The sequence below is a fragment of the Chinchilla lanigera genome, unplaced genomic scaffold (assembly GCF_000276665.1).
Source record: "Chinchilla lanigera isolate Chin_1 unplaced genomic scaffold, ChiLan1.0 scaffold00015, whole genome shotgun sequence".
Taxonomy (NCBI): Eukaryota; Metazoa; Chordata; class Mammalia; order Rodentia; family Chinchillidae; genus Chinchilla; species Chinchilla lanigera.
In genome coordinates, this window is record NW_004955416.1 from 16,143,383 (window position 1) to 16,163,590 (window position 20,208).

General features: G+C 52.3%; 1 protein-coding gene across 1 annotated transcript in view; it reads right to left on the reverse strand.

Annotated features, from left to right (window-relative positions):
- Acan (aggrecan) overlaps window positions 1–20,208 on the reverse strand; it is a 60,511-nt gene that overhangs the window by 17,847 nt on the left and 22,456 nt on the right. Inside the window, exons 2-12 of the mRNA XM_005381703.1 lie at window positions 16,764–16,840; window positions 14,146–14,529; window positions 13,185–13,359; window positions 12,242–12,369; window positions 11,339–11,632; window positions 9,230–9,619; window positions 7,374–7,548; window positions 6,798–6,925; window positions 5,259–5,552; window positions 3,384–3,599; window positions 1–543 (exon numbers count right to left, since the gene is read on the reverse strand). Coding sequence (XP_005381760.1) covers window positions 1–543; window positions 3,384–3,599; window positions 5,259–5,552; window positions 6,798–6,925; window positions 7,374–7,548; window positions 9,230–9,619; window positions 11,339–11,632; window positions 12,242–12,369; window positions 13,185–13,359; window positions 14,146–14,529; window positions 16,764–16,833 — 2,797 coding nt within the window. The 5' untranslated portion in view covers window positions 16,834–16,840. The remainder of the gene's footprint in view (window positions 544–3,383; window positions 3,600–5,258; window positions 5,553–6,797; window positions 6,926–7,373; window positions 7,549–9,229; window positions 9,620–11,338; window positions 11,633–12,241; window positions 12,370–13,184; window positions 13,360–14,145; window positions 14,530–16,763; window positions 16,841–20,208) is intronic.

The following is a 20,208-nucleotide window of genomic DNA, read 5'->3' on the forward strand; positions in this document are numbered from 1 at the left end:
CTCCTGAAGGAAGTCCACTCACTTCCCCTACTCCAGAGGCAGAGGTCTCTACACCTTCTACTCCTGAAGGAAGTCCACTCACTTCCCCTTCTCCAGAGGCAGAAGTCTCTGGAACTTCCTTTCCAGAAGGAAGCCTGCTAAGGTCCCATACCCCAGAGACAGAGCCCTCTAGGTCCTCTGCTCCAGAGGGCAACCCGGCAACTGTAGGAGTGCTGGACCACTCAATTCTGTCTCCATGTCCTGAGGGCAAGCCTGAGCCCACTGTGGAGGTGAGACCACTGGAATCAAGGTCTCCAGAGGGCAGTCCACTTGCAGTGGCTCCTGGAGCTTCTCCACTGCCTGTGAAGTCACCACTGACATCAGGGGCCTCAGATACCTCCTGGGAGCCTGGCAGCTCGGTGGCGCTGGGTACTGCAGGTGAAGGTACATATGGCTCCTCTGAGGTGGAAGGTGCTTCCCAGGCGGAGGGCACTGCAGTTGCCCCGGGGCCCTCTGTGCTTTCCTCTGCTGCTGTGCTGGTGGGAGGCCATGTGGATGGGACCCCTGCAAGAAGGGAGACAGACAGGTGAGGTGTGGGTGGAGTGATTCCCCTCCAGTGTAAGCCCATGCATGGAGAACTCTGTCCTTCTCTGGGGAAACCTTTTCTCCAAGAGCACAGCTGCGTTCAGATGCTTTACAACGGAATTGCAGAAGTGTCTTGGGGAAGAAGGGAGGAAAGAAGGAAGAAAAGGAGCTTTGTTTTTTGTTTGTTTTTTTAAGACAGGGAATCACTATGCAGTTCAGGCTGGCCGTGAACTCACTATCTAGCCCAGGCTGGCCTTAAACTTGCAGCAATCCTCCAGCTTCAGCCGTCTGAGTGCTGGGATTATAGGCGTGCACCAACACGCTCAACTAGGAAGAAAATGAGGAAGGAAGGGAGAAAGGAATCAGGGAAGGAAGGAAGGAGAAGGGAGGGGACCAGGAAGCTCTCACCAGTGCCGTCAGAGCCACAGGCTATCCAGGTTGTGCTTTGTGAGGCACTAGGGAGCCACATCCACACAGCCCACTAGACATGGGGCTGCCACTGATGACGGCCCCAGCCCCCTTCAGGTACATTATCATCTCCTGCATCTAAAGCTGTGGTTTTCAAAGCCTGGTCCCTGGACCAGCATCCTCTGGGGGGTTGATGGAGATGAAAATCCCCAGCCCATGCCCTAACCTTGCTGACCCAGAAGCTCAGCTCCTTTATACTTGCTAGAGGCTGAGACCCGCCCATCTCAGCTGGTGCTGTTTGTTTTATAATTTCTTTTCTTTCTTCTTTTCAGTACAGGGAACTGAACCCAGGGCCTATGCACTGAGCGCCCCATCCCCCTCTGCCCTTTTCCTTTCTTATTTTAAAGCAGAGTCTTGCTAAGTTGCAAAGTTTCCCTGGGCTGAACTTGAAATCCTCCTGACTCAGCCTGTCAGACGTTGGGACTACAGGCTTACACCCTACTCCCAGCTACCAATGGTGCTATCTGTAAACATGCATTTACTTTTTTCAGTTCCGAGAGCCTTGTAACAGAGGACTTGAAAATAGAGAAGAAAGGAAAAACCTTACCGTGCTAAATAACCATGGTCATGTTTTTTTCTTTGGGTTTGGTTTTCTTTGGCATTTAGAAAACAGTTAGCTGGGTTTTGAAACTTGTGCGTACTTTGGGGCTTATTTCCCAGGTACACTGGAGTGCTGGAGAGGTTGGCAGGCTCCTAGTCTCCCTCTAAGACTGTTGGAGGATGTGAGGAGGGAGTTTAGTGGTACACAGAAGAGCACAGCTATGCATTTTGAAATACATATGAGAAGCAGGCTGCCGTGACCACTTACAGTCATGATCTGACAGTTCTCTGTTAAACACATTTAAATGACTTTTTACTTTTTATTTATTTATTTTTGGTACCAGGAATTGAACTCAGGACCTTGTGCTTGTGAGGCAGGTGCTTGCGCCACTGAGCTATATGCCCGGCCCTTAAATGATTTTTTAAAAAGAAAAGCAATTGAAATAAAAAGTCACAGCATGAACAATAGCACAGATGGCCCCAGATGTGGCTGGAACCAGTGAGGTGGTGGGAACTGAAGTTAAAGATGTGTGCTGGGAGCTGGGCTTGGTGGTGCACGACTGTAATCCCAGCACTGGGGTGGCTGAGGCAGGAGGATCGCCATGAGTTGGAGGCCAGCCTGGGCTACATAGTGAACTCAAGGCCAACCTGAACTATACAGTGAGGCCCTGTCTCAAAAAACAAAAAGAAAAAAAAAGGTGTGCTGGGGCATTGTGCTGCTGGGAGCTCCCCACAAGAGGTGACGAGATTCCTTTGCCCTGCCTTACCCTCTGCCAGGCCGACAGGACTCAGTTGCTCTTGCCCTGGCAAAGGGAGAGGAAAGGGCCATGGGCAGATATGGCTGCCGGGTGAGGTCTTGGGGCCAGAATCCCACCTCCTCTACAGATTCCTCCTCCCCTTTGGCATGTAAAGAGGGAGGCTTTGCAGCCCTAGGACCTGGAGCATTGGCCGGCACTGCCAAATGGCTTGGGAGCCATGAGCGGAATGAACAGCTGCATGGGTTGGTGGGAAGTGCTGAGACTCTTTCCTTCTCATGCATATGTCCCCGGCTGCTGATGCCACTAGGCACACACAGTGCTGTACATTGCTTTAATTCAGTGTTACCCAAGCTGGGAGTCACTAGATGTTAACAATACTCCATGGGGAGGGGACCTGTTAAAGGCCCTGTGAGCAGGTTCGTTGGGGATCTATTGCACTTATATGGCACAGTAGCCTATCCAAGGCTCTGAGAACATCCACAGTGAGGAAACCTGTAGATCTTTTGGAAAACCAGCATTTCCCAAACCTCCATGGCCACAGAACTCTTTTGACAAGGTTTGGGGACTGTGGCTTTCATCTCATGAAGTCTTTCTGATTTAATTATGACATTTAGGGTTTAGAAAGTTCTGGATAGGCCTGGACAGAGGAGGGACCTGGAAGGAGAGAAAGGCAAGGCGAGAGGTTCCTACGACTACCCTGTCCCTGGTTCTTGCCCCTCTTTGGAGAACTTCCCCGGTGGAGGGTGCCTGTGTAGGACATTGTGGCCGAGGACTCGGCTAGGCCCGGGGCTGGGGGGTGTGTGCAGGAGAAATAAAGGAAAGGGAACAGAGAAAATGGGTGTGTGTTTCATGAACAAGTCTGTCCCTATCACTCTGGGGCAGGTCCTAGAGGGCAGCTAACGTGGTCAAAGTTGTCCCAGCAGTGCATCAGGCCAGCGTCAGGGCTAGAGACACAGCTCAGGCCCCAGAGAGATAAACCACCCCGCTGTGCACACCACAGGCAAACAGAGGTCTGTGGCTTCAGGGTGTGCCCTGGAGTCCCGCCACACTGACCTGGCAGAGGGGAGGTGACCACTGCGGTGTAGGCTGGCTCCCATTCCGTCTGGTTTTCTGGTTCAGTGGTGAAGTCTAGGACTGCAGTTGTCTCCTCCCCCAAGGGAATAACAGCCACGCCAGGCACCGCTTGGGTGATGATCCAGTCCTCCAGGCCTGCAAGCGGTGTGGGTGTGCCACCCTCCTCTTCTCCTGGAGAGGGCGCCACTGGAATACCTAAAGAGGATGTGGCCTTGAGGGGACCTTCTGGAAAGTAGCCGGGGGCCCCGGGGGTGGACCAGACTGTGTAAGAGTCTTCTGGCCCCCCTTGCCACCTGCAGTTCCATGAGATGGCTCTTTGCCCTTTCTGTCAATGAGACCTACTTGCATCAAGTACACGATGTTATTATTCCCATTTTATTAGGAAACTGAGCCTCGGTGCCACATTTATTGCCCAGGACCAGTGACTTAGGGGCTTTCTGGGGGCCTTTTTTCTTTTTTGATACCAGAAATCAAACTCAGGGCCTTGTGCTTGCCAGGCAGGCACTTCACCACTGAGCTACATCCCTTGCCCAGGGCCAGTGACCTAGAAGTGGCAGAACTAATCTCTGAATTCAAGCATCTGGTGTGACATCCCCGTTCTCAGCTACTGTAGGATGTGGTCTGCCTTGGGACAGGGACTATGTTCAGAGTGTCAGGAACAAAAGCAGGGGGGTGGTATTTAAATTCCGTGCAGCCACTCTGGTGTTTGGCGGGGTGAAGGCAGGATTCACTGACGGGGGTAACTGTCCTGGCTTGAGATGTGTGTGTGAGGAGGTAGGAGACTGGGGGAAATCAGGAAGGAAAGAGAACCTCTTTGCAGGGTAATTCGAGAAGCCAAGTCCACTGATTGTCAGGGTGGGGCGTGGGGGTTCACGGCAGGAAATTTACCGGGAACCTGATTAACAGGGTTTTGTTGCCCAGGGCACAAGTAGGATTGTGGGATCCTCTGGGAGGGAACTGGGGGGCTTCTTCAGGCTGGTTGATTGGGGTGGAACTCTGAATGGGTGTGTAAGAGGTGATCCTGGAAGTTTGGGAAACTTGGGAGCCGTCAGGGTTTTTTATTTCCCTTAACATTATTTGGAAATGATTGTAGACTCACAGGAAGTTGCAACTGACACTCAGCTTTGATGTACAATACGGGAAATACGGCCCACATTATTCTACCTCTACATTCTGGTCTGTGCACCCAGGGCCTACTTTGAGGTTGTGAGAACTCATCCAATCAGAGCCCAGCAAAGCCTTAGCCCTGCCCCTGAGCCGCCCACGGTGTTGCTTGATGACATCATTCTCAAATGTCTAAAGGGTAATGATGGTTGGTACATCAGAATGTCATAGCATAGGTCAATAAAAACATGAATTACTGTTGCTGAGAAAATACTTTCTTGGTTAAGCTCATCACAAAAATGTTCACGAGCGGGACAGAATTTGACGTGGGTGAACAAATTAAAACTATGTATGTATTGCAGATGCTTCATATCCATTATCCCAGTTCATATCTGTCTGCAACTCTTTGCAGCAGGAACTATTTTTATCATCATTTACAGATGAAGCAGAGGAACAGAAAGGTTGTCACTTGCCCGGGGTCACTTAGCTTAAGTAGTAGAGGCACAGTTCAAACCGAGGTCGTCCTGATTTTAGAGCAAGGTTCTTCACTCGCTCCTCTCTTTCTCTGGGAACTTTAGACAGATGACCTTGCCTTGGGGTCAAAGCCTGAAGTCAAGCTAGCTACAGTCACCCCGCTTATCCTCCTTGCCCTGCTGCACGGTGAGGGCAGCCAGGGGCCAGGAAGGGGCTCCCGGGAAAGGCACCCCCAGGCGGAAGGGGTGTTGGAGGAGAGGCAGGATGGGTGCGTACCTCGGAAGCAGAAGGCGTGGTGGCGGGACAGTGGGTCCGGGAGGCCGGTCTGGTTGGGATAGAGGTAGACAGTCCTCACGCCTGGCTTGTCCCCACCGCAGGATGGCCGTGGGGTGACGATGGGGTAGCGGAGGCTGCCGTCTGCCAGCCACCCGGCGTAGCACTTGTCCAGGCCGCGCACCCAGGCCGCGTAGAGCTGGCCGGTGGAGGCCAGCGAGGCGTTTTGGGATTCACAGAATTCCAGCGCCTCCTGGAAGGTGAACTGCTCCAGGCGTGTGGCGAAGAACACCTCGCCTGGGGACAGAGACAGGTGGCGGTGTGACCGTCCAGCCCTGCTCCCCAGGGGCACAGATCCCAGCGCTCCCAACCTACTGGCCCTGGCTGACACCTGCCACAGCCCAGGGCAGTCACACCCCTTAGGCTGAGCCCTGAGGTGCCTTCGGCTTTACTGGACTCTGGGTTTCCAGTGCTGTAAGAGGCAATGACCCAGCAGATCTGGCTGAGCTGGGCACACTTCAGGACAGGGATTCTGTTCTTTCCTTTCCTTCTGGATTCTCCATCACACGTGCCCCCTCCCCACCTTTGGCTAAGCCCCTCCCATCCCAGTAACCTGAGCGTCGCACAAACCATGGAGCCCAATGATTGCTGTAGACCAACCTTCCCTCTGAGCTCAGCAAGAGCAGGGTTGGGTCCCAGCACCCAGCACAGCACCCAGGTGCCTGCCTGGGGAGGGGGCAGCTCACAACTGTTTAACAGCTGCCCATGCCAGGTACTTTTCACATGCATCTCCCTTAATACCAAAAAAACCATGCCTCTAATGTGGTACATTTTATAGATGAATAAACTGAGCCTGGAGAGGCTAGGTGACCTGCCCAGAGTCCTGCAGCAAAGGGTGGCTGTGCTGAAATTTTCCCACAACCCCAGTATTCCTGAAGTTGTGTTCAGTGGGATATAGTGACCTGATCATTCTCTTTTTGTTTGTTTTTGAGACAGGTTCTCGCTATGTAGTTTAGGCTGGCCTTGAACTCACTAGGTAGTCTAGGCTGGCTTTGGACTCATAGCAATCCTGCCTTGGCCTCCCAAGTGCTGGTATTACAGGTGTGTGCCACCTTGCCAGGTGATTTTCATTGAAATTAAAAGATGCGAAATAAAATAAAGGCTTGTAGTTGAATGAGCTTCGGTCAGACTGAGGTAAAGAGATTTCTTATTGTGGAACTTCTCAGAGCCTTTCATTTGCTCCTGGGCAATGGACTTTCTAAGAGCAGACAATATGTGAAATTTGTTTGTAATGGATTGATTTATGTACCCACAGAACTTATGGCTTTGCAAGGAGCTGGGGTCCTGCAATGCTGGGGAGCCACTGGAACTCTGGGGGAAGAGACAGGGGCTGGTGGTATGGGGCTAGCTAGCCTTTCTTCCTTAAACAGCTCCCTTGCTCCTGGAAGGCGGTGAGGGAATGGGGCTGGAGGTGCTAATTCCCTTCCTCTTGCTCGCCCTCTCCCTGCCGATCTAGGGCTGGGAGTGAGACCATGGCCTTACCCTCAAGCTTGTCCACGTAGCAATAGACATCATAGGTTTCTGAGGACGGACGCACTCCGTAGGTCCTCACCCCGGGGCTGCTGTCCTTGTCACCCACACAAGGTGTCCGTGGGCTCACAATGGGGTACCTGCAAAGGAGGGTGGGATGGGAGATTGAGTGCCCATTCTGGGGGTTTCAGGGTGCAGGGAGGTGGACAGGGTGTGTCTTGGGGTGTCTGATGGGATTCAAACCAGACACAGCGGGGGGGGGGGTCCTTGCTTAAGAAGAGAGCCTGCTACCCTGGAGGGCACTGGGTCACACTGGAAGGGACCATGGGGTTACAGGAGGGAATATCTAGAGTAGGGGCCTCCTCTGTATGTCCCTTGGGGGACAATGACCTAAAATTTAATTCAGTGCCCCTCACTGACCTTTCAGACTAGGCTTCTGTTCTACAGGGACATTTAGGGAGAAATGGGTGACCATGGAGTCACTCATGGGCCAATTAGTCCACAAGGTGCTGGGTGTAGTACCCACCAGGGCTCCTTCAGCCTGGCCCCTGGAGGTGGGGGGCTAGAGGGGAGTGGGTGGCCCTTTACCTGACGGTCTGATCCTGCAGCCAGCCAGCATCGCACTGCTCGTAGCCTGCCTCATACGCAGCCTGCAGCTGCTCTGGGGTGGCCATGACAGCCCCCGCATTCAGGCAGGCCTGTTGCGCCTGCTCGAAGGTCAGCGAGTAGCGGGTGGAGCCCGGCCGGTAGTGGAACACGACCCCTGGGGGACGCAGAGGGGAGAGGAGCCGAGGTCACTTCCAGCTGCCCATGCACCGTCCTGAACCCAGCCCCTCCCTTCCAATGTGTTGGATTTGACTGGGCAGTTTGGGCTGAAATCTGATTCTGTGGCACCGAGGGTGGGAGGGCAGATGGCACTGCCTGTCTGCTCCTCCCCTGGCATGCCACCAAAATCCTGAAGGAGGCCACACCAGAGCGTCCTTCCTGCTCATGGACTTCAGTTTGGGGAACAGCCACAGGACATCCCAGCTCTCCAAACATGTACCGGCACAAGGACCAGGGCGCCCTCTCCGCAGGGCCACACAGTAACTGTTTCAGGCCTTGGGGGCCGTACAGCCTCTGTCCTAACCACTCTGCTGCGATTGTCCTAAGTCAGCCACAGGCCACCCATTAACAGATGGGTATGGCTCGTTCCAATCATATTTTATTTGTGGACACTGAAATGTGAATTTCATTTAATTTTCATGTGTCACATGTATGCTTTTGACCCCCCGCCCCAACTATTTAGGAGCATAAAATCCTTTCATAGTTCACAGCCAGACTGGAACAGCTGGGTTTGGCCATTGACTACAATTTGCTGATTTTTGCCCTGGCAATGGAGGATGGGCAGGGAGAGGCCTCGGGGGTCACCCAGGTTTTTAAGTGGGGCTACTTCGGGGCAGTGCCTGATGGGTCAGGGAGGAGGCTCAGATAGGAGGAGCCCCAGTTCTCCCCTCTACTTAGATCTGTGATGCTTTTATTCGCTTGACTTGTAAGGGGTGATCAAAATATATGGTGAATGGTTAAATGGAAAAAAAGTGTTACAGTAAAGGACATATTGCCAATAATCCCCCTCCAAAAACTCCCCCTCACTTCAGACACGCTTATCCCATCATCTTGCCACTTTCTGGAGCAGCTCTGGAAGTCCTCTTTCCTGAGTGTCTCTATGAGGTGTGATAAAAAACATGGAAAATGATGCTGCTGAGCGCCATCCAACAGAAAGGCAGGCTCCTAAGAACATTATGATATGTCCTGATTCACCTTATTTACTAGATTGGGTACTGTTCGACTTCTTTTTCTTCCCCAAGGTCAAAATGATTATGAAAGGTAAACTTTTGGAATCAAATCAGGACACTGAGGCATCTATGACTGTACAACTAAAGACCCTCAGGAAAGAGGACTTCCAGACCTGCTTCTGAAAGTGGCAAGAATGATGGGATGTGTGTCTGAATCAAGGGGAAGTATCTGAGGGAGATTAAAGGCAATGTGTCTTTCACTGTAATAAAATTTTAAAACATTTAAACATTTGCAGTGTATCTCAGTCACATCTCACATGTCCCGGTCTCCACGTAGGACTTCATTGGAGATTAATGGCTTGTGACAAAATAGTGGACATGACTGGTGTGGCCTTTACTCAGCTACAAGACTCTCTTCCACCCCCAGGTTCCGAGAAGCATGCTTAGGCCTGGCAGGTGGGAGAGAGTGGCAAGATAGATGGTTGCAGCTGAGGGCCAGCCCCAAGTGGGTACACGCTGAAGACACACCTCATTTTGTTTTACAGACAGGAAAGAAAAGCTGGAGACAGGATAAGCCGGTCCCAGGCCCCAGGGGAAGCTGCGAGTGCAGCCAGATGGCTTCTCACCTCTAGGCCTGCTCAAGGCATCCCACCAGGAGTGGGTACTTACCACCCGCAAGATGGGGCTGCCCAGGGACCTCGGCTGCCCCTGAGGCAATGGTCACTGGCACGACCAGGTCCTCACTGGTGAAGGCTGTAGGGCGGGATTCCTCAGGAAAGCCCCAGGGTCTGGTGACCTCTTCAGTCCCATTCTCAGCCTCAGGGAAGGCCGTGACCTCCATGTCAGGGGCAAACGTGAAGGACTCCCCGGGCTCCAGGTCGGTGGGGGAGACCTCAAAGATGGGCTTCACGGTGAGGATCACATTGCCACGGGCTTCTCCCTCTGTGATGTTTCGGGGCAGAGGCAGCTCCATGTCGGGCCAGGTCACCGTCTGGATGGTGATGTCCTCCTCACCACCCACACTGAAGAAATTTTCTGGGATGTCCACAAAGTCTTCACCTGGGCCAGGGCACCAAAGCAGGCTTTAACCATTCCATCACACCCGCTTCCCTACTGGGCCGCTGGGCACTTTGCGCAGCCCGCACCTGCCCTCAGCTATCTGACCACAGTTGCCCTCTGGTATCTACAGGGACAAATTCCAGGGCCTCAAATTGTCACCAAAATCTTCAGAGATGCTCAAGTCCCTATTTGCACAGAACCGACTGCACACCCTCTCCTATCCTTTCAATCATCTCTAGACTACTGACAATACTTAATACAACATAAATGTGATGTCAGTGGCTGCTGTGTTGTTTAAGGAATGACAGCAAGAAAAACAGTCCATACAGCTTCAGTACAGATGCAGTTTTCCCCAGCAAATATTTTCAAACTGGGATTGGCTGAACCAGCAGATACTTGCAAAAGATCAGCCAATCAGCATATTGTTTACAAAAATGAGTCCCTAGCCTGCTGCCCATGTGATCCACCTTGGGAGCCCCTCCACACCCAACTGGCCATCCCCACTGACCAGTATAAATCAGTTATAAAGCGAAATTGTCAGATCTTGCAGAAGCTATAGTTCATGAAATGGATGAAGGTGGTGTTGGAGAACCCTCAACCTCCTCCTGGTCCTGGACAAATGAGAGGGGCTATAAGAAATAAGCCAGTTAATTAATAAAGCGGAAATGCATGAGGTGATCCTTCTGAAGAGGGGTTAGACTATCAAAAGTTTAAGAGAGGCTGTGCAGGGAAAGGAATCCTAGTTATTTTTGCAAAATTAACCCTCTTTGTGTAAGATTAAACTGTGCACCTGAAACACGAAGTGACCTGTCATTATCACCAATTCTGTTGAAAAAATTATGAAACTCATCATCTATGTTGTTCATTTTTCTCCAAAAATAAGCTTATTATCTAGTGTATGTTAAACATAAGAAAAAAATTATTTTTAAAAATTTATTCTACTTTTTCATAATAAAACCCCTAACTTTCTCTTTTCTTTCAAGAACACTTAGGCCCTTTAACTCAATGTATTTATTCTCAATATTTTTTATTTACTTGCAGTACAGGTGTTTGAACCTAGAGTCTTCACACTGAGCTACAATCTTAGGCTTTTTTTTTTTTTTTAATTTTGAGACAGGGTCTTGCTAAGTTGCTAAATTGCTGAGGTTAGGCTGGAACTTTTGATCCTCCTGCCTCGGCCTCCCAGAGTGCTGAGATTACAAACATACATCACAATGGCTGGCTTAATTCAATTTAAAATGGCAGATAATAGTGCCTACTTATGGGCTCATGGTCTCACCATCTTCATGGGGTAACCCTTTCTCTAGTACACAGAGGGTGACGCATGGTCAGAGGTGGCAGAGCTGTAACTAAAGCCTGAGAAAACACAGACTCCAAAGTGCATGCTTTTCACCTTGTTCTGTGTGGCTCTGACGAGACAGGACCGGACATGCCATAGCTTCCTGTGTCTCTGCTTTAGGAGCCAGCAAAAATGGGGGGCAGGTTTGATACAACATAGGCTTCAGGGACCCATAGGTCCCTTGAAGGGGTAAACTAAGTCCAATCTTCCCTTTCCAAGACCTTCTCTTCCTCTGGGACCCGATGTCAGGGAGGTAAGTACCTTCCTGCCCTGGTGCCAGCCCTACCTGTGCTTTTTTTTTTTGGTACCAGGAATTGAACTCGTGATCTTGTGCTTGCCAGGCAAGTGCTGTGCCACTGAGCTACATCCCCGGCCCTTACCTGTGTAGCAGATGGCGTCGTAGCGGGATGAGGGGTCGGGGTACCCGGTCTGGTTGGCATGCAGGTAGACAGTCCTCACGCCCAGGAGGTTGCCTCCGCAGTTGGGCCGGGCCTTGGAGATGGGGTAGCGCACGCTGCGGTCGGCCAGCCAGCCGGCGCTGCACATGTCCATGCCACTCTGCCAGGCCAGGTAGAGCTGGCCCGTGGTGGCCAGGCGGGCGCCCAGCCGTCGGCACTCGCTGGCGGCCTCCTGGAAGGTGAACTTCTCTGGGGACGTCGCATAGAAGACCTCACCTGGGCAGGACACGGGTGGCCTGGTGAAGCCTCCCTCCCACCTTCCCTGGCCTGGGCCCCCAGTGACCCACATTTTCCCTCCAGGTTTGAACCTACAAGTCCGTATCTTGCCCTTAATTTCCCATTTTCCATCTTTTTTTGGGCTTTTGGGGGCAGAACAGCATTAATGTCCTAAAACGGGGGGACCAAGAGGAAGGCAGCCAAAATGGCAATGCGGGGAACAAATGTTAAATTCTGGAGGAAAATCTGGTTAAAAGCATCTTTGCCCAGCCGCTTGCTGCTCAGTTTTCCACCACTAGGGGCGCCTTCCTATGCGTCAAAACTTTGCCGGTTCAAAGCAAATCCTTAAAGTTGTAAGTCCAATGGGAAAACAGGGCTTTGAAAGCACAGTACACCAGATGGTCAGAGAGACCAGGGTCCTGGCTGGGAGGAGCAATGCAAGGTGAAAGTCTTCCCTTGATAGGGGCTTTTGGGCCCAGTAGTGACACTAGACAGTTTGCAGATGTTTGGGGTCACTGAGGCCCTCTCCTTGGTGGACAGAGAGGGAGCCAGACTGTAGCACCCCCGAGCCCCTTATGGCAGAGGAGGATTTGGGCGGGGCAGCCTCACCCTCCATCTCCTCGGCAAAGCAGTACACGTCATAGGTCTCGTTGGTGTCCCGGATGCCGTAGGTTCTCACGCCAGGAAATTCGTCCTTGTCTCCGTAGCAGCCTTCCCGGGGAGTGTGGATGGGGTACCTGTCAGGGATCCCAAGTGGACTGTGACCCTGAGACAGAGGGACGTCCATGGTCTGTTCCCTGTAGCTTTGTCCCTTGCAGGAGGAAGGGCACCGGAGCATCGATTGCATTTGACCGTGTCTGCTCTGAAGCCTGCCCTGTCTGCTTCTACAGGTACAGTACTAGGCAGCGAAAGCAGGCGGCCCTTTACTGAATCCTTATTGGTGCCAAACATATTCTATCAGAGGCCTACATATGCATGTCTTGTATTAGAAACAAGAAGAACATAAGGTGATTTACAAAAATACATAAAATTCCAAAGTCAAAAAGCAAAACAAACAGTGCGGTGGCACATGCCTGTAATCACAGGATTCTGGAGGAGACAGAGGCAGGAAGATCACAAGGTTGAGCCTAGCTTGGGTAGCTTAGCAACCTAGTGAGACCCTGTGTCAAAATAAAAGATTTTTAAAAGGCTGTAGATGTAGCTCAGTGTGAAGGCTTTGGATTCAGTTCCAGGGCCCAAACAAAACTGAATCAATCAAAACCAAACCAAACCAAATCAAACCAGAGCCGTAAGTGAAGAAGCCTTGGCAAAAGGAACAGCGGGCAGGAGAGCAACGAATGGTGGCCACTCCTCCATCTGGAGAGAATGAGCAGGGTGGGGGATGGAGCCTTGTGTTGACCCAGGCATGATCTAGCCCCTAACCTAGGCTGGCAGTGTCATGCTGGCACAAGCCCAGTGCTGGTCAGCGCTCCATCGCCAGCCCCTCTGTGCTGTGGCCTCTGAGCTGGCCGAGCCCTGAGCTCCTCTGCTGGCCCGGTGGGTGGTCACTCACCGCACAGTCTGGTCAGCCAGCCAGCCTGCGTCGCATTGATGGAAGCCGTCCTCGTAGGCGGCCTGTAGCTGCTCAGGCGTGGCGATGATGGCACTGTTCTGCAGGCAGGCCCGCTGGGCCCTGTCAAAGTCGAGGGTGTAGCGCGTGGAGATGGCTCTGTAGTGGAACACGATGCCTGCCAGAAGCATCCGGTGAGAGAGCTGGTCAGGGGCAGCTCTGGTCACAAGGCCCCTCAGAGTCACAGCAACGGTCAGAGGACCCTTAGGTGTATGGACTCCTCTCCACCTTTGCATGTGGTCCTTGTCACCTTGTTGGAATACTCCCAGTTACAGGGAACTCACGACCTCACAAGGCCTTTCTTTTTGAGTGCTTCCAATAATTCTGATAATCAGGAAGGTCTTTGAAGTAAAGGAAAATCTACCCCCTTATTAGTTTCTTGTCACTCCAGGATCCCAGATTGTTTATTGGGAAGGAGACACTCAGGGTCCCCTGCACCTTCAACCCAGGGTCATCCTGCTAGAGAAAGGAGCCCAAGGGTGTCTTCTGGCTTCCGGAATTGAGAATGAGGGGTTGGAGGAGGAGGAAGAGAAAGAGAAGGAGGCAGAGGAAGAGGAGGAGGAAAAGGAAGAGGAGGAGGAGGAGGTAAAAGATACCTGACCTATTTCTAGGGTGACTTGAGGCAAATCATTTAACCTCAGTTTGCTTATTGGCAAAACGAACACAATCATTAAAGCCCGCTGAACCACTGGTTTTATCATGAAGCACAATCTGCCGTCTCCCTGTGACCATGGCCAGAGAGCATTTAGTCCCCCCAAAAGTCCAGAGAGAACAGTATTACCAGCCCCGTGTCACAGACAGGCTGAGCCTCTCGACTGAGGTGCCAGCCTGTCCGGTTCTCACAGTGAGGACCTCACCTAGCTCTCCCTGCAGGGGAAGTGCTGTCCCCGCGGGGCACCCTCACCTTTCACCACGACCTCCAGGGTGGCCTCGCTGTCCTCGATGCCGTGCATCACCTCGCAGCGATAGACCCCAGAGTCGTTGGAGCGCAGGTTCTGAATTTCCAAGGTGGCGTCGCTGGGGATGGCTGGGTAGCTGGGCAGCGAGACCCTGTCCTGGTAGGCGTTGTTGACCCGCACATGCCCCTCAGTGGCCACCAGCAGGACCACTTCCTTCTCCTTGGAAATGCGGCTCCACTTGATCCTCGGGGAGAGGGGGGCAGTGGAGGGGGCGGTGGTCACAGGGTGCATGGGGTCGATGAAGTAGCAGGGGATGGTGAGGGAGGTCCCCAGGAGGACCTTCATCGGGGATGGCTGGGGGATGCTCACACTCAGTGCGTTGTCATGGTCTGCTGGAGAAGGTGGGGTGATGACAGACCTGTTAGTACCCCGAGGAGACTACCTGGGCTCTCCTAGTGGCCCTGAAAAGGCAAAATGCCATGCATGCGCTGCGTCTATGGCAGCAGCTGGGAATCCCCAGGAAGCCTTGCTATGCCTTTGGTAAGACCTCAGGACACAAACTGTACAGCCAGGAAAGCATTCCAGAGGAGGGGGAGGAGATGCCACAGCCCTGACAGCCTCTGTTTCTCGAACTGAGGTTCCCCAGGGAACCCAAACCATAGGATAAACAGGACCCATCTTCGGGAGTGATAGCTTGACTTTAAGATTTTGGAAAAGGATTATATTGGGGTCTAAAAAACTTTTGTGGAGTATGAAAATATTCTACCAAACTTTTAAAGCTGAGGCACAAAACTTCACGGATGTGTCCTTTTTGGGGACATCTGCTTAGGGTGTTGGGTGGGGAACTGGGTAAAGAAATGTCAAGGGGAGCAGACATTTCAGTGCAGTGGGAGTCACAGAGTGGGGGAGAATCGACTCCACAAAAATTGTGGGGCGCATTGGCAGGGAAGCGGCAGTGTGTTTACCAAGTCCAGTGTGAAGGAAAAGGTGTGCCTGGCATGGGAGAGAAACCGCTTCCCCAAAAGTAGCACCTTTCATGGTGGGTCCTAAATTTATGGAACCCTGTCTTTCAGGAGCACCTATGGGCAGAAGTCAAAACACTTCAGGTGTTTGAGGGGGCAGCAGGAAGGTGTGGAGTCCAGCTGTGGTCTTTGATGTCTGGACAGGCTCCCCTACCCTGGCCACAAACACCTCCATCTAAATGCCCAGCCCTGGCACCACTGGTCACAGCTTAGCTTTGCAGTGGTGGGTCACACGGAACAGTTCAAGGTCACTGCAGAGCCCAGCTGGGCAGCTGTTAAAGCGATCAACCAACCCTAGTCGTTCACTGGTACGGACACTCCACCTCCAAGGGATGGGAAGGGTTTTGTTTTTTGTGATGTTGGGGATTGAATCCAGGACCTTTGTGCTGAGCTACCTCTCCAGCACTTTTTATTTTTTATTTTGAGACAGGGTCCTGCTAAGTCTCTAAATTGCGCAGGTTGGGTTTGAACTTGTGAGCCTCCTGCTTCCAGTTTTCCGTGCACCATTATGCTCGGCCGGGGCTGGGTATCTGTGGGACTCAGAGCAACTGTACAAATGGGGGGGCCGCAGACCATGAGTGATGAATCATGTCAGCTGGTTGTGAAATAAAAGATGTTGGATCTTCCTAATTGGCAATGGTACTTTTCAAAACGACCTAAACAGCCAGATTCAAACTTAGCATTCCTAGATTCCTTAGAGCTTTGTATTGGGATGGGGGGCCTGGTGGAGGAGGAGGGGGGCACATCTCAGTGGCCCACTGACCTTGCACTGGATGGGGGGCACATCTCAGTGGCCCACTGACCTTGCACTTGTGCGCATGCTGGGTGCTCTCCACCCTCCATGCCTGCTCCATCTGTATCCCATGCAAACAGCTACTCCTCAGCCCTTCCCTGGGGCTTTGGGGGTGGAGTGAGGCATCACACCAGGGCAGGAGGGTCCCATGGTGAACCCTGAAGTGGCCAGGGGCCATGTGGCAGAGAATTCAGGCATCCAGCACCCCCAGTGTGGTGGACCTATCCCATTGGCCTGCAGACCAGCACTTTGGGTGAGGGCCAGTGCAGGAGAGGGCCCTACGTCACAGCGTCCTGCAGAGGAGTCTCCTGTGTCTGGTCTAAGGGAGATTCATTCCACTTTGGGGTCCATGGAAGTTGCCTTGCTCATTTGGGTTAGGGTTTGGCTATCAGGAATGGAGCAGGTGCCTGCCCTGTGTGTGAGACCAGCTGAGACTGTGGAGAAAGCCGAGACCATCACATCACTTGGGACTTCTCTGATGCTCCCAGCTCTGCCCTGGAAGCCTCATCTCTGCTGCTCTGTCTGTGTCCCGCCCTGAGCTGTGTGTACAGTGCAAGGTGAGACCTCAGGAGAAAGGTGCTGGGTAGAGGTCCAGCCAGGAGCTCTCCCCCTGTGTCCTTGCTGCAGGGCAGGTGGCCAGGAGCCAATGTTCTGAGCAAGGCTCTCCCAATGCAGCGAGGCCAGGAAAAGGTGAGGGAAAGGGAAACTGTGCCCCTGAGACTAGCAGCACCAGGTTCAGTACCCAGGACTCAGAACCTAGCGCTCAGCACCTACTGTATAAATAGGTTACATGTGGGAATGTCCTTACCTGAAGCTTCTTCTGAGATGACAGCCGTGATGACCCTCAGAGTCACAAAAATGAAGAGTAAAGTGGTCATAGTTCACCTGAAAGAAGCAGGCAGAGGTGTCACTGGGGCTGTTGGGGCATGGTGACATGGAAGAGGGTCACGGGAACTACGATGTGCCCAGGCCCAGCAATCACACCCAGACTGTTCTTGGAGAAGACATCTCTTTCCTCACAGAACCTTCACTGATTTCTGCATTTAATTCCAGGCACTGTGCTGATGGACCTGACCTCCCACCTCCCTGCCAGTGAGCACTCTTTGGAACGAATCCTGCGATACTTCGTGTTAGTTGTCAACTTTCCCGGGCCATAGGGACCCTGAACATTCGGTCAAACACTGTTCCGGTGTGTCTGGGAGGCTTCTGAATGAGAACATGTGAATTAGTAGACTGAGTAAAGTACGATCCCCTCTCCCTCGTGGGTGGGCCTCGTCTCATCCGGTGAAGGCTTGAATAGCACAAAACACAAACCTTCCCTGAAGAAGAGAAAGTTCTTCTCCGATGGTCTTCAAGCTAGGATATTGGTTTTTTGTTTTTTTTCTTTCTTCCCTTCAGACTCAAACAGCTCTCCTGGGTTTCCACCTTTCCAAGTCACCTTCAGAATTTGGGACCTGCCAGCCTCCATCACTGTGTGAATGAATTCCTTATAATCTCTCTGTCTGTTTCTTACACACACACACACACACACACACACACACACACACACACGGAGTCATGTGCCATATAACAATGTTTCCGTCAGTGAGAGGCCCCACATCTGATGGTAGTTCCTGGTGTAAATAAATCTACTGTGTTGCCAGCTGTATAAAAGTATAGCACAGGAAAATATCTATGGTAATGATAAGAAACGACCAGCTCACTGGTTTAGGTATTTCCTATACTATACTTTCTGTCATTATTTTGGCATGTTCTTCTTCAACTTATCAAACAAGTTTACTATAAAACAGTCTGCTATGGTACACGGTGGCAGCCTCATCCACCTTGTGCTTTTTTGAGGCAGGGTCTCCCTGTGGAGTTCAGGCTGACCTTGAACTTGTGATCTTCCTGCCTCAGCCTCCCGAGTGCTGGGATTACAGGTATCTGCCTCCACTCACAGCTCCACCTTGTCTCTACTGTGACTCTTGGTCACACTGAGAGGCCACAGAGAGTGACGGGCCTGTGCCAGCCAAGGTCCCTATCAGTGCACTCTGTGAGGCTCACACGATGACAGCATTGCCAAGGATGCAGTTCTGAAACACATCTCACATAAGAGAGGTGTTAAAATATGTATAATGTATATGGTGGTTAAAACATATTGTAAATGTTTAAATAAAAAATTATCATGGTAAGACACATTATCATAGTAAGACGCACTCCCAATGCTCAACATACCCCCTTGCTTCCAACACACTTGCCCCATTGTTCTTGGCAATGCACCTTTTACTGTAATTTTTTTTAAATTAAATATTCATTCATACGTTTCTTTTTTTTTTTTTTTTTTTTTGGTTTTTCTCCGGGAACCGAACTCACGACCTTGCGCTTGCCAGGCAGGCGCTTTTGCCGCTGAGCTAAATCCCCAGCCCCCATATGTTTCAAATATATATGTATGATGAAGGGTCCAAAGAGAAACCTGACTCTGTGTTACCCGGGCCCACAGGAGTGACAAGTGGCCCAGCTTCCTGATGACACCTGGGCCTGCCACCAACTTCAAATCCAGGGGCTGCTTCCCTGCCACAGTTTCAGGTGAGATTCCAGGTCCTGGTTCAAGCCGGGGAGACTCTGGATAAGCTTTGAGGTGAAGAGATCAGTAATTTAGGAGTGAAGTGGGAGTCCTGTGGCCCGCCTGGTGGCCCAAACAGGACTTCATGTGAGTAAGAAAGACAAACTCCTTGCTGCCAGCTGCTGAATGACCGTCATGGTGTGTACACAGATCGGGGACGATAACTATGAAGAGAGTGTTCCCTGCACCACTGGGACTCTGGCTGCACCTGGCTGGCCCTGGCAAACTTCCAGAAGACCCCGATGAATTTATGAGCCATCAGCCAGGGCAGTGGTGTCACCCTGGTTGTTTGTGGAAATGACCAAGGCTTTGGGCTGGACCCCTGGTTTGGAGGGAGGCAGTCACATTGCATACACCCAGGACCTGCCCTCCATAGCCTGTGCCTGGTTAGGCCCCGGGTTGCTCTGTCAGGCACACCCGCCCTGGCTCCCACTGTGCCTTGCCCTCCTCTCTAGCAGGAGTGTTTGCTTCTGGATGAAGGAGAGTTTGTGGCCCAGAAGAAGCAGGCCTGGGGGCCATGGACAGAGGCCGAAGAAGGGGAGTCGGGGCTTACAGGGCAGCCGCAGTCCCAGACTTGGCTGCCTCCAAGTCTGGTGGCCCAGCAGGGGCTGCTTTTGGTCCAGTCACCTTCAGCTGGGGCTGGATTGATCTGGGGATGAGGAAGCACCTCAAGAGCAGGGGAGGTAGGGGTCACTGGTATTCCCAGCCAGAAACACCGGGCCCAGGTTCTGGTGATCGTTCCTGCCCACTGACTCTGACGTCTTCCTACCACCCACCCTCCCCTCAGGCAGCAGACACTGGTCACCAGAGAAATGAAACGTTCATCTGTGCAGGTTTGGGTCAGCTTCACAGCACAGGAAGTCTGGAAAGTCTCCTGGTTCTGGGAAGTGGCCCCTCACTTCTCCTCCAGGGATTTTCTGCTCAGATGCTGCCTTTAAAAAACATCTCTGGGGCTCTGGGTCTGGCCCCCGGGGGTCCACTGAGCCAGAGGCTCTGATGAGAGCCCAGTGTGACCAGCCATGGCTGGGAACAGGGTCCCTGGAGTGGGGTGGGTGGCCGGAGAGTAAGGTGCTCTCTTGGGGTGGAGTGCGACCTTGCCGAGACCCTTTCTTCCTGGAGCTCAGGGACCTGCACTCAGACACTGGCCCGCCTCTTCTCTCCGAGTCCTGGCCCTGGGAGCTGTGTGTCCGGTTCCCGCTCAGAACAGGCCTGCATTGTCTGGGGAGGTGGTGCTGCCCATGGACTTGGGCCGCTGCAGTTTTTCTCCCTGGCCTGGACCAGGAAATGGGGGAGGAGCACAAAGGGGTTTGGGAGGAGCGGGGGTGGCCGTGGAACAGGCAAAGAAACTAATTTTATTTCTTCTTTTTAAAGACAAACTTCGGGCTAGAAATATTGCAATAAATATGCTCTTGTGTTTGTGTGTGTTTTCTCAGCTGTAAAGAAAATAGGGAGAAATTCCATTCTGTCTGGGTTCCAGCGTCTCGGAGACTCAGTGAGGTTTTTATGCGAGGGGGAGGTGGCTGGGGCAGGCAGGCCAGACAGGGAGGCCTTTCTCCCGGGGAAACCGGGAAACCGAGGGCTGAGGGACTGAGGCCTGGGGCGGGACTGGCGTGGAGAGTGAGGGAAGTGGGGAGAGGAAGCTGGTGTGGGC